Below are 14,207 nucleotides of genomic sequence, written 5' to 3'. Positions count from 1 at the left end.
CACATGCACCAGTTATAGAGAGGAATACCTCCTGCCGCACACACACGTCCTCTCACTCACACACATGCACCAGTTATAGAGAGGAATACCTCCTGCCGCACACACACGTCCTCTCACTCACACACATGCACCAGTTATAGAGAGGAATACCTCCTGCCGCACACACACGTCCTCTCACTCACACACATGCACCAGTTATAGAGAGGAATACCTCCTGCCGCACACACACGTCCTCTCACTCACACACATGCACCAGTTATAGAGAGGAATACCTCCTGCCGCACACACACGTCCTCTCACTCACACACATGCACCAGTTATAGAGAGGAATACCTCCTGCCGCACACACACGACCACTCACACACACACATGCACCAGTTATAGAGAGGAATACCTCCTGCCGCACACACACGTCCTCTCACTCACACACATGCACCAGTTATAGAGAGGAATACCTCCTGCCGCACACACACGTCCTCTCACTCACACACATGCACCAGTTATAGAGAGGAATACCTCCTGCCGCACACACACGTCCTCTCACTCACACACAGTGCACCAGTATAGAGAGGGAATACCTCCTGCCGCACACACACACGTCCTCTCACTCACACACATGCACCAGTTATAGAGAGGAAATACCTCTGCCGCACACACACGTCTACTCACACACATGCACAGTTAATAAGGAGGAATACCTCCTGCCGCACACTCACGTCTCTCACTCACACACATGCCCAGTTATAGAGAGGAATACCTCCTGCCGCACACACACGTCCTCTCACTCACACACATGCACCAGTTATGAGAGAGGAATACCTCCTTGCCGCACACACACGTCCTCTCACTCACACACATGCACCAGTTATAGAGAGAATACCTCTGTCCGCACACACGTCCTCTCACGCCACACATGCACCAGTTATAGAGAGGGAATACCTCCTGCCGCTCACACGTCCTCACACCACAAGGCACCAGTTATAGAGAGGATATACATCCTGCCTCACACACACGTCCTCTCACTCACACACATGCACCAGTTATAGAGAGGAATACCTCCTGCCGCACACACACGTCCTCTCACTCACACACATGCACCAGTTATAGAGAGGAATACTCTCTGCCGCACACACACGTCCTCTCACTCACAACATGCACCAGTTATAGAGAGGAATACCTCCTGCCGCACACAACACGTCCTCTCACTCACACACATGCACCAGTTATAGAGAGGAATACCTCCTGCCGCACCACACGTCCTCTCACTCACACACATGCACCAGTTATAGAGAGGAATACCTCCTGCCGCACACACACGGTCCTCTCACTCATCACACATTGCACCAGTGTATAGAGAGAGAATACCTCCTGCCGCACACACACGTCCTCCTCACTCACTACACATGCACCAGTTATAGAGAGGATACCTCCTGCCGCACACACACGTCCTCTCACTCCACACATGCACCAGTTATAGAGAGGAATACCTCCTGCCGCACACACACGTCCCTCTCACTCACACACTTGCACCAGTTTATAGAGAGGGAATACCTCCTGCCGCACACACACGTCCCCTCACTCAACACATGCACCTGTTATAGAGAGAATACCTCCTGCCGCACACACACGTCCTGTCACTCACTCACATGCACACAGTTATAGAGAGGAATACCTCCTGCCGCACACACACGTCCCTCTCACTACACACATGCACCAGTTATAGAGAGGAATACCTCCTGCCGCACACACACGTCCTCTCACTCACACACATGCACCAGTTATAGAGAGGAATACCTCCTGCCGTACACACACGTCCTCTCACTCACACACATGCACCAGTTATAGAGAGGAATACCTCCGCCGCACACACACACGTCCTCTCACTCACACACATGCACCAGTTATAGAGAGGGAATACCTCCTGCCGCACACACACGTCCTCTCACTCACACACATGCACCAGTTATAGAGAGGAATACCTCCTGCCGTGACACACATGTCCTCTCACTCACACACATGCACCAGTTTAGAGAGGATACCTCCTGCCGCACACACATGTCCTCTCACTCACACACATGCACCAGATTATAGAGAGGATATACCTCCTGCCGCACACACACGTCCTCTCACTCACACACATGCACCAGTTATAGAGAGGAATACCTCCTTGCGCACACACACGTCCTCTCACTCACACACATGCACCAGTTATAGAGAGGAATACCTCCTGCCGCACACACACGTCCTCTCACTCACACACATGCACCAGTTATAGAGAGGAATACCTCCTGCCGCACACACACGTCCCTCTCACTCACACACATGCACCAGTTATAGAGAGGAATACCTCCTGCCGCACACACACGTCCCTCTCACTCACACACATGCACCAGTTATAGAGAGAGGAATACCTCCTGCCGCACACACACGTCCTCTCACTCACACACTGCACCAGTTATAGAGAGGAATACCTCCTGCCGCACACACACGTCCTCTCACTCACACACATGCACCAGTTATAGAGAGGAATACCTCCTGCCGCACACACACGTCCTCTCACTCACACACATGCACCAGTTATAGAGAGGAATACCTCCTGCCGCACACACACGTCCTCTCACTCACACACATGCACCAGTTATAGAGAGGAATACCTCCTGCCGCACACACACGTCCTCTCACTCACACACATGCACCAGTTATAGAGAGAGGAATACCTCCTGCCGCACACACACGTCCTCTCACTCACACACATGCACCAGTTATAGAGAGGAATACCTCCTGCCGCACACACACGTCCTCTCACTCACACACATGCACCAGTTATAGAGAGGAATACCTCCTGCCGCACACACACGTCCTCTCACTCACACACATGCACCAGTTATAGAGAGGAATACCTCCTGCCGCACACACACGTCCTCTCACTCACACACATGCACCAGTTATAGAGAGGAATACCTCCTGCCGCACACACACGTCCTCTCACTCACACACATGCACCAGTTATAGAGAGGAATACCTCCTGCCGCACACACACGTCCTCTCACTCACACACATGCACCAGTTATAGAGAGGAATACCTCCTGCCGCACACACACGTCCTCTCACTCACACACATGCACCAGTTATAGAGAGGAATATCTCCTGCCGCACACACACGTCCTCTCACTCACACACATGCACCAGTTATAGAGAGGAATACCTCCTGCCGCACACACACGTCCTCTCACTCACACACATGCACCAGTTATAGAGAGGAATACCTCCTGCCGCACACACACGTCCTCTCACTCACACACATGCACCAGTTATAGAGAGGAATACCTCCTGCCGCACACACACGTCCTCTCACTCACACACATGCACCAGTTATAGAGAGGAATACCTCCTGCCGCACACACACGTCCTCTCACTCACACACATGCACCAGTTATAGAGAGGAATACCTCCTGCCGCACACACACGTCCTCTCACTCACACACATGCACCAGTTATAGAGAGGAATACCTCCTGCCGCACACACACGTCCTCTCACTCACACACATGCACCAGTTATAGAGAGGAATACCTCCTGCCGCACACAACACGTCCTCTCACTCACACTACATGCACCAGTTATAGAGAGGAATACCTCCTGCCGCACACACACGTCCTCTCACTCACACACATGCACCAGTTATAGAGAGGAATACCTCCTGCCGTACACACACGTCCTCTCACTCACACACATGCACCAGTTATAGAGAGGAATACCTCCTGCCGCACACACACGTCCTCTCACTCACACATGCACCAGTTATAGAGAGGAATACCTCCTGCCGCACACACACGTCCTCTCACTCACACACATGCACCAGTTATAGAGAGGAATATCTCCTGCCGCACACACACGTCCCTCTCACTCACTCACACACATGCACCAGTTATAGAGAGGAATACCTCCTGCCGCACACACACGTCCTCTCACTCACACACATGCACCAGTTATAGAGAGGAATACCTCCTGCCGCACACACACGTCCTCTCACTCACACACATGCACCAGTTATAGAGAGGAATACCTCCTGCCGCACACACACGTCCTCTCACTCACACACATGCACCAGTTATAGAGAGGAATACCTCCTGCCGCACACACACGTCCCTCTCACTCACACACATGCACCAGTTATAGAGAGGAATACCTCCTGCCGCACACACACGTCCTCTCACTCACACACATGCACCAGTTATAGAGAGGAATATCTCCTGCCGCACACACACGTCCCCTCACTCACACACATGCACCAGTTATAGAGAGGAATACCTCCTGTCGCACACACACGTCCTCTCACTCACACACATGCACCAGTTATAGAGAGGAATACCTCCTGCCGCACACACACATGTCCTCTCACTCACACACATGCACCAGTTATAGAGAGAGGAATACCTCCTGCCGCACACACACATGTCCTCTCACTCACACACATGCACCAGTTATAGAGAGGAATACCTCCTGCCGCACACACACACGTCCTCTCACTCACACACATGCACCAGTTATAGAGAGGAATACCTCCTGCCGCACACACACGTCCTCTCACTCACACACATGCACCAGTTATAGAGAGGAATATCTCCTGCCGCACACACACGTCCTCTCACTCACACACATGCACCAGTTAGAGAGGAATACCTCCTGCCGCACACACACATCCTCTCACTCACACACATGCACCAGTTATAGAGAGGAATACCTCCTGCCGCACACACACGTCCTCTCACTCACACACATGCACCAGTTAGAGAGGAATACCTCCTGCCGCACACACACGTCCTCTCACTCACACACATGCACCAGTTATAGAGAGGAATACCTCCTGCCGCACACACACGTCCTCTCACTCACACACATGCACCAGTTATAGAGAGGAATACCTCCTGCCGCACACACACGTCCTCTCACTCACACACATGCACCAGTTATAGAGAGGAATACCTCCTGCCGCACACACACGTCCCTCTCACTCACACACAAGCACCAGTTAGAGAGGAATACCTCCTGCCGCACACACACGTCCTCTCACTCACACACATGCACCAGTTATAGAGAGGAATACCTCCTGCCGCACACACACGTCCCTCTCACTCACACACAAGCACCAGTTAGAGAGGAATACCTCCTGCCGCACACACACGTCCTCTCACTCACACACACATGCACCAGTTATAGAGAGGAATACCTCCTGCCGCACACACACGTCCTCTCACTCACACACATGCACCAGTTATAGAGAGGAATACGTCCTCTCACTCACACACATGCACCAGTTATAGAGAGGAATACCTCCTGCCGCACACACACACGTCCTCTCACTCACACACATGCACCAGTTATAGAGAGGAATACCTCCTGCCGCACACACACGTCCTCTCACTCACACACATGCACCAGTTATAGAGAGGAATACCTCCTGCCGCACACACACGTCCTCTCACTTACACACATGCACCAGTTATAGAGAGGAATACCTCCTGCCGCACACACACGTCCTCTCACTCACACATGCACCAGTTATAGAGAGGAATATCTCCTGCCGCACACACACACGTCCTCTCACTCACACACATGCACCAGTTATAGAGAGGAATACCTCCTGCCGCACACACACACGTCCTCTCACTCACACACATGCACCAGTTATAGAGAGGAATACCTCCTGCCGCACACACACACGTCCTCTCACTCACACACATGCACCAGTTATAGAGAGGAATACCTCCTGCCGCACACACACACGTCCTCTCACTCACACACATGCACCAGTTATAGAGAGGAATACCTCCTGCCGCACACACACGTCCTCTCACTCACATACACATGCACCAGTTATAGAGAGGAATACCTCCTGCCGCACACACACGTCCTCTCACTCACACATGCACCAGTTATAGAAAGGAATACCTCCTGCCGCACACACACGTCCTCTCACTCACACACACATGCACCAGTTATAGAGAGGAATACCTCCTGCCGCACACACACGTCCTCTCACTCACACACATGCACCAGTTATAGAGAGGAATACCTCCTGCCGCACACACACGTCCTCTCACTCACACACATGCACCAGTTATAGAGAGAGGAATACCTCCTGCCGCACACACACGTCCTCTCACTAACACACACATGCACCAGTTATAGAGAGAGGAATACCTCCTGCCGCACACACACGTCCTCTCACTCACACACATGCACCAGTTATAGAGAGGAATACCTCCTGCCGCACACACACGTCCTCTCACTCACACACGTGCACCAGTTATAGAGAGGAATACCTCCTGCCGCACACACACACGTCCTCTCACTCACACACATGCACCAGTTATAGAGAGGAATACCTCCTGCCGCACACACACGTCCTCTCACTCACACACAAGCACCAGTTAGAGAGGAATACCTCCTGCCGCACACACACGTCCTCTCACTCACACACATGCACCAGTTATAGAGAGGAATACCTCCTGCCGCACACACACGTCCTCTCACTCACACACATGCACCAGTTATAGAGAGGAATACCTCCTGCCGCACACACACGTCCTCTCAGTCACACACATGCACCAGTTATAGAGAGGAATACCTCCTGCCGCACACACACGTCCTCTCACTCACACACATGCACCAGTTAGAGTGGAATACCTCCTGCCGCACACACACGTCCTCTCACTCACACACATGCACCAGTTATAGAGGAATACCTCCTGCCGCACACACACGTCCTCTCACTCACACACATGCACCAGTTATAGAGAGGAATACCTCCTGCCGCACACACACACGTCCTCTCACTCACACATGCACCAGTTATAGAGAGGAATACCTCCTGCCGCACACACACGTCCTCTCACTCACACACATGCACCAGTTAGAGAGGAATACCTCCTGCCGCACACACACGTCCTCTCACTCACACACATGCACCAGTTATAGAGAGGAATACCTCCTGCCGCACACACACGTCCTGTCACTCACACACATGCACCAGTTATAGAGAGGAATACCTCCTGCCGCACACACACGTCCTCTCACTCACACACATGCACCAGTTATAGAGAGGAATACCTCCTGCCGCACACACACGTCCTCTCACTCACATACATGCACCAGTTATAGAGAGGAATACCTCCTGCCGCACACACACGTCCCTCTCACTCACACACATGCACCAGTTATAGAGAGGAATACCTCCTGCCACACACACACGTCCTCTCACACACATGCACCAGTTATAGAGAGGAATACCTCCTGCCGCACACACGTCCTCTCACTCACACACATGCACCAGTTATAGAGAGGAATACCTCCTGCCGCACACACACGTCCTCTCACTCACACACATGCACCAGTTATAGAGAGGAATACCTCCTGCCGCACACACACGTCCTCTCACTCACACACATGCACCAGTTATAGAGAGGAATACCTCCTGCCGCACACACACGTCCTCTCACTCACACACATGCACCCTTTATAGAGAGGAATACCTCCTGCCGCACACACACGTCCTCTCACTCACACACATGCACCAGTTATAGAGAGGAATACCTCCTGCCGCACACACACGCACCAGTTATAGAGAGGAATACCTCCTGCCGCACACACACGTCCTCTCACTCACACACATGCACCAGTTATAGAGAGGAATACCTCCTGCCGCACACACACGTCCTCTCACTCACACACATGCACCAGTTATAGAGAGAGGAATACCTCCTGCCGCACACACACGTCCTCTCACTCACACACATGCACCAGTTATAGAGAGGAATACCTCCTGCCGTACACACACGTCCTCTCACTCACACACATGCACCAGTTATAGAGAGGAATATCTCCTGCCGCACACACACGTCCTCTCACTCACATACATGCACCAGTTATAGAGAGGAATACCTCCTGCCGCACACACACGTCCTCTCACTCACACACATGCACCAGTTAGAGAGGAATACCTCCTGCCGCGCACACACGTCCTCTCACTCACACACATGCACCAGTTAGAGAGGAATACCACCTGCCGCACACACACGTCCTCTCACTCACACACATGCACCAGTTATAGAGAGGAATACCTCCTGCCGCACACACACGTCCTCTCACTCACACACATGCACCAGTTATAGAGGAATATCTCCTGCCGCACACACACGTCCTCTCACTCACACACATGCACCAGTTATAGAGAGGAATACCTCCTGCCGCACACACACGTCCTCTCACTCACATACACATGCACCAGTTATAGAGAGGAATACCTCCTGCCGCACACACACGTCCTCTCACTCACACACATGCACCAGTTATAGAGAGGAATACCTCCTGCCGCACACACACGTCCTCTCACTCACACATGCACCAGTTATAGAGGAATACCTCCTGCCGCACACACACGTCCTCTCACTCACACACATGCACCAGTTATAGAGAGGAATACCTCCTGCCGCACACACACGTCCTCTCACTCACACATGCACCAGTTATAGAGGAATACCTCCTGCCGCACACACACGTCCTCTCACTCACACATGCACCAGTTATAGAGAGAGGAATACCTCCTGCCGCACACACACGTCCTGTCACTCACACACATGCACCAGTTATAGAGAGGAATACCTCCTGCCGCACACACACGTCCTCTCACTCACACACATGCACCAGTTATAGAGAGGAATACCTCCTGCCGTACACACACGTCCTCTCACTCACACACATGCACCAGTTATAGAGAGGAATACCTCCTGCCGCACACACACACGTCCTCTCACTCACACACATGCACCAGTTATAGAGAGAGGAATACCTCCTGCCGCACACACACGTCCTCTCACTCACACACATGCACCAGTTATAGAGAGAGGAATACCTCCTGCCGCACACACACGTCCTCTCACTCACACACATGCACCAGTTATAGAGAGGAATACCTCCTGCCGTACACACACGTCCTCTCACTCACACACATGCACCAGTTATAGAGAGGAATACCTCCTGCCGCACACACACGTCCTCTCACTCACACACATGCACCAGTTATAGAGAGGAATACCTCCTGCCGCACACACACGTCCTCTCACTCACGGTTAGGAATACCTCCTGCCGCACACACACGTCCTCTCACTCACGGTTAGGAATACCTCCTGCCGCACACACACATCCCCTCACTGTCACACATGAAATACCTTACCTTCTGCAGTTTGCCTTCCTTGTAAGCTTTCTGATCCTTGATAATGTCAGGTAAGTACTTCGAGCAGTACAGAGCCACCTCTTCCCCTGTAAAGACATTGATCGGCATGTTAAACAGGTCACCGAACAAGGGACAGAGTATAGAATGACTTTGCACCAAATAAACATAGAGATGTTGTCGGCCCCAATGTGCCAACAGTGAGCGCACGTGAGGGGTGAATGTTTTGTAGTTCTAATTCTTCCATCTCACAGCAGAGTTCTGTATTGTCTGTGGGTTTTGCAGCAATAAAGTCGTTTAGAAAGTACACTATTCCTCTTTGGTCAGTGTGTAGTTTGAGAGCGAAAGTGATCCGATAGGATATATAATTAAATACACCTTGGAAATTATTATAATACATAATAATTAATGATTATATAATATTCTATATAGTACCCCACTATAAGTTATCAACTGATAAGTAAGAACCACACTATTTAGTACAGTAGTGCTACCCCAACCTAGGGTGTTACTATTGATAACTTACATATATACACCAGGTGGCCAATCGCATTCTATAGAGATTAAAAAGTGGAATCGATATTATGTGGTATATGTTGTATGTTATTAACACATCAATACCAATACTCTCAATCCATAAGTGATCATTTGTGTCACAAATATAGAAGGTGTAAATACTGTTTAAACCATCTTTGAGTGAAAGACACCCGTGGGGTATTATGCAGAACATTATATAATCATTAATTATCATATATTAACATTTTGAGAGCCGGTGGGGACACCCCCAACCCAGGTCCACAACAAGTGATTATTATCACTCACACCCATCTCACAGAGGAAAGTACAATGATAAGTGGGACAACCACACCTCAAATGCGATATATGACCCTAATAACGAGGGTGACACACGAGGTGTATGTAGCACCCTTTTAATTTACATCCTCTGGAGAGCATACCGGGAAATTACAATATATATAGAATTAGGTAACTTCTTCTGAGTCGCATTCTTTCACCATCACACTGTCTGATTTTTTTAATTTTTTTTATTAATTTTAATATTCTAATTAAAAGTTAAGTTTTAAATCCGCCCTATGTTGGGCTTCTTTACCTATGGTTTCATTGGCAAGTATTTGACCCCATGCTGTTGAGTGCTAATCAAGTACATTCTTTCAATTGCGTTTAGCAATTGATACCTTCTAGTCTGTTTCTCCCAATGTACAGCACCTAAGTCCTCGAGTATACTATTACCATTTCTCATACAACATATGAGATAAGAATACAAGGTGGGACAGTGGGGTAGTGCCGTCATCTTTCTCTTCTTTGTTTCTCAACATATAGGTAGTATCTTAGCCTACCGACCGCTGACAGGTAGTATCTTAGCCTACCGACCGCTGACAGGTAGTATCTTAGCCTACCGACCGCTGACAGGTAGTATCTTAGCCTACCGACCGCTGACAGGTAGTATCTTAGCCTACCGACCGCTGACAGGTAGTATCTTAGCCTACCGACCGCTGACAGGTAGTATCTTAGCCTACCGACCGCTGACAGGTAGTATCTTAGCCTACCGACCGCTGACAGGTAGTATCTTAGCCTACCGACCGCTGACAGGTAGTATCTTAGCCTACCGACCGCTGACAGGTAGTATCTTAGCCTACCGACCGCTGACAGGTAGTATCTTAGCCTACCGACCGCTGACAGGTAGTATCTTAGCCTACCGACCGCTGACAGGTAGTATCTTAGCCTACCGACCGCTGACAGGTAGTATCTTAGCCTACCGACCGCTGACAGGTAGTATCTTAGCCTACCGACCGCTGACAGGTAGTATCTTAGCCTACCGACCGCTGACAGGTAGTATCTTAGCCTACCGACCGCTGACAGGTAGTATCTTAGCCTACCGACCGCTGACAGGTAGTATCTTAGCCTACCGACCGCTGACAGGTAGTATCTTAGCCTACCGCTGACAGGTAGTATTTTAGCCTACCGCTGACAGGTAGTATCTTAGCCTACCGCTGACAGGTAGTATCTTAGCCTACCGCTGACAGGTAGTATCTTAGCCTACCGCTGACAGGTAGTATCTTAGCCTACCGCTGACAGGTAGTATCTTAGCCTACCGCTGACAGGTAGTATCTTAGCCTACCGCTGACAGGTAGTATCTTAGCCTACCGCTGACAGGTAGTATCTTAGCCTACCGCTGACAGGTAGTATCTTAGCCTACCGCTGACAGGTAGTATCTTAGCCTACCGCTATAGAGAGCGGCTTCTATATGCTGACCAAAGTCATAGAAAGGATTAGGATAACATTCCCTTATACCAAGGATGACTAGACCTCCATGAAATCCTAGATCTATCTATTGAAGTTACAAGGGAACGAACATTACTAGAGGCCCTGGATGTCAGAAAATAACTCAAATAGGAAACATTAACAGAGTCTTGAAGACAACCTTAAAAAAAATATATATATAAACTCATGGTTGTTCCTTTAGAAAAAAGCAAAAGATTTATTAGATCTGAAGAGAAACCAGCATGGGAGGCAAAGCAATATATGTCACAGACATAGAAATTATTATTGTATTCTAATACATGAAATATAGAAATAAACTGTTATAAAAACCACCATCTGACACATATAAGCCCCTATACATGAAATATAGAAATAAACTGTTATAAAAACCACCATCTGATACATATAAGCCCCTATACATGAAATATAGAAATAAACTGTTATAAAAACCACCATCTGATACATATAAGCCCCTATACATGAAATATAGAAATAAACTGTTATAAAAACCACCATCTGATACATATAAGCCCCTATACATGAAATATAGAAATAAACTGTTATAAAAACCACCATCTGATACATATAAGCCCCTATACATGAAATATAGAAATAAACTGTTATAAAAACCACCATCTGATACATATAAGCCCCAATACATGAAATATAGAAATAAACTGTTATAAAAACCACCATCTGATACATATAAGCCCCTATACATGAAATATAGAAATAAACTGTTATAAAAAAAACACCATCTGATACATATAAGCCCCTATACATGACACACAGAAATTAACTGTTATAAAAACCACCTCCATCTGATACATATAAGCCCCTATACATGAAATATAGAAATAAACTGTTATAAAAACCACCATAAAAACCACCATCTGATACATATAAGCCCCTATACATGAAATATAGAAATAAACTGTTATAAAAACCACCATCTGATACATATAAGCCCCTATACATGAAATATAGAAATAAACTGTTATAAAAACCACCATCTGATACATATAAGCCCCTATACATAAAATATAGAAATAAACTGTTATAAAAACCATCTGATACATATAAGCCCCTATACATAACACACAGAAATTAACTGTTATAAAAAAACACCATCTGATACATATAAGCCCCTATACATGACACACAGAAATAAACTATTATAAAAAAACCACCATCTGATACATATAAGCCCCTATACAGGAAATATAGAAATAAACTGTTATAAAAACCACCATCTGACACATATAAGCCCCTATACATGAAATATAGAAATAAACTGTTATAAAAACCACCATCTGATACATATAAGCCCCTATACAGGAAATATAGAAATTAACTGTTATAAAAACCACCTCCATCTGATACATATAAGCCCCTATAAATGACATATAGAAATAAACTGTTATATAAACCACCTCCATCTGACACATATAAGCCCCTATACATGACATATAGAAATAAACGGTTATAAAAACCACCTCCATCTGATACATATAAGCCCCTATACAGGAAATATAGAAATAAACTGTTATAAAAACCATCATCTGATACATATAAGCCCCTATACATGACACACAGAAATAAACTGTTATAAAAACCACCTCCATCTGATACATATAAGCCCCTATACATGACACACAGAAATAAACTGTTATAAAAACCACCATCTGATACATATAAGCCCCTATACATGACATATAGAAATAAACTGTTATAAAAACCACCATCTGATACATATAAGCCCCTATACATGACATAGAAATAAACTGTTATAAAAACCACCATCTGATACATATAAGCCCCTATACATGAAATAAAGAAATAAACTGTTATAAAAACCATCATCTGATACATAAGCCCCTATACATGAAATAAAGAAATAAACTGTTATAAAAACCATCATCTGATACATAAGCCCCTATACAGGAAATATAGAAATAAAGTGTTATAAAAACCACCATCTGATACATATAAGCCCCTATACATGAAATATAGAAATAAACTGTTATAAAAACCACCATCTGATACATATAAGCCCCAATACATGACATATAGAAATAAACTGTTATAAAAACCACCATCTGATACATAAGCCCCTATACATGAAATAAAGAAATAAACTGTTATAAAAAACCACCATCTGATACATAAGCCCCTATACAGGAAATATAGAAATAAAGTGTTATAAAAACCACCATCTGATACATATAAGCCCCTATACAGGAAATATAGAAATAAAGTGTTATAAAAACCACCATCTGATACATATAAGCCCCTATACATGAAATATAGAAATAAAGTGTTATAAAAACCACCATCTGATACATATAAGCCCCTATACATGAAATATAGAAATAAAGTGTTATAAAAACCACCATCTGATACATATAAGCCCCTATACAGGAAATATAGAAATAAAGTGTTATAAAAACCACCTCCATCTGATACATATAAGCCCCTATACATGAAATATAGAAATAAACTGTTATAAAAACCACCATCTGATACATATAAGCCCCTATACAGGAAATATAGAAATAAAGTGTTATAAAAACCACCATCTGATACATATAAGCCCCTATACATGAAATATAGAAATAAAGTGTTATAAAAACCACCATCTGATACATATAAGCCCCTATACATGAAATATAGAAATAAAGTGTTATAAAAACCATC

The 14,207-nt window shown here is 46.6% G+C and overlaps 1 protein-coding gene across 1 annotated transcript in view; it reads right to left on the bottom strand.

The window, feature by feature from the left end:
* PPM1G (protein phosphatase, Mg2+/Mn2+ dependent 1G) overlaps positions 1 to 14,207 on the bottom strand; it is a gene marked incomplete in the record, with an annotated part of 375,123 nt that overhangs the window by 211,614 nt on the left and 149,302 nt on the right. Inside the window, 1 exon segment of the mRNA XM_053710941.1 lies at positions 9,234 to 9,319. Within this exon segment, the coding sequence (XP_053566916.1) occupies positions 9,234 to 9,319 (86 nt within the window).

Source organism: Bombina bombina, chromosome 4 (assembly GCF_027579735.1).
Source record: "Bombina bombina isolate aBomBom1 chromosome 4, aBomBom1.pri, whole genome shotgun sequence".
NCBI lineage: Eukaryota > Metazoa > Chordata > Amphibia > Anura > Bombinatoridae > Bombina > Bombina bombina.
The sequence above is the reverse complement of the archived record's forward strand: the minus strand, read 5'-3'. Positions and strand labels throughout refer to the sequence as shown.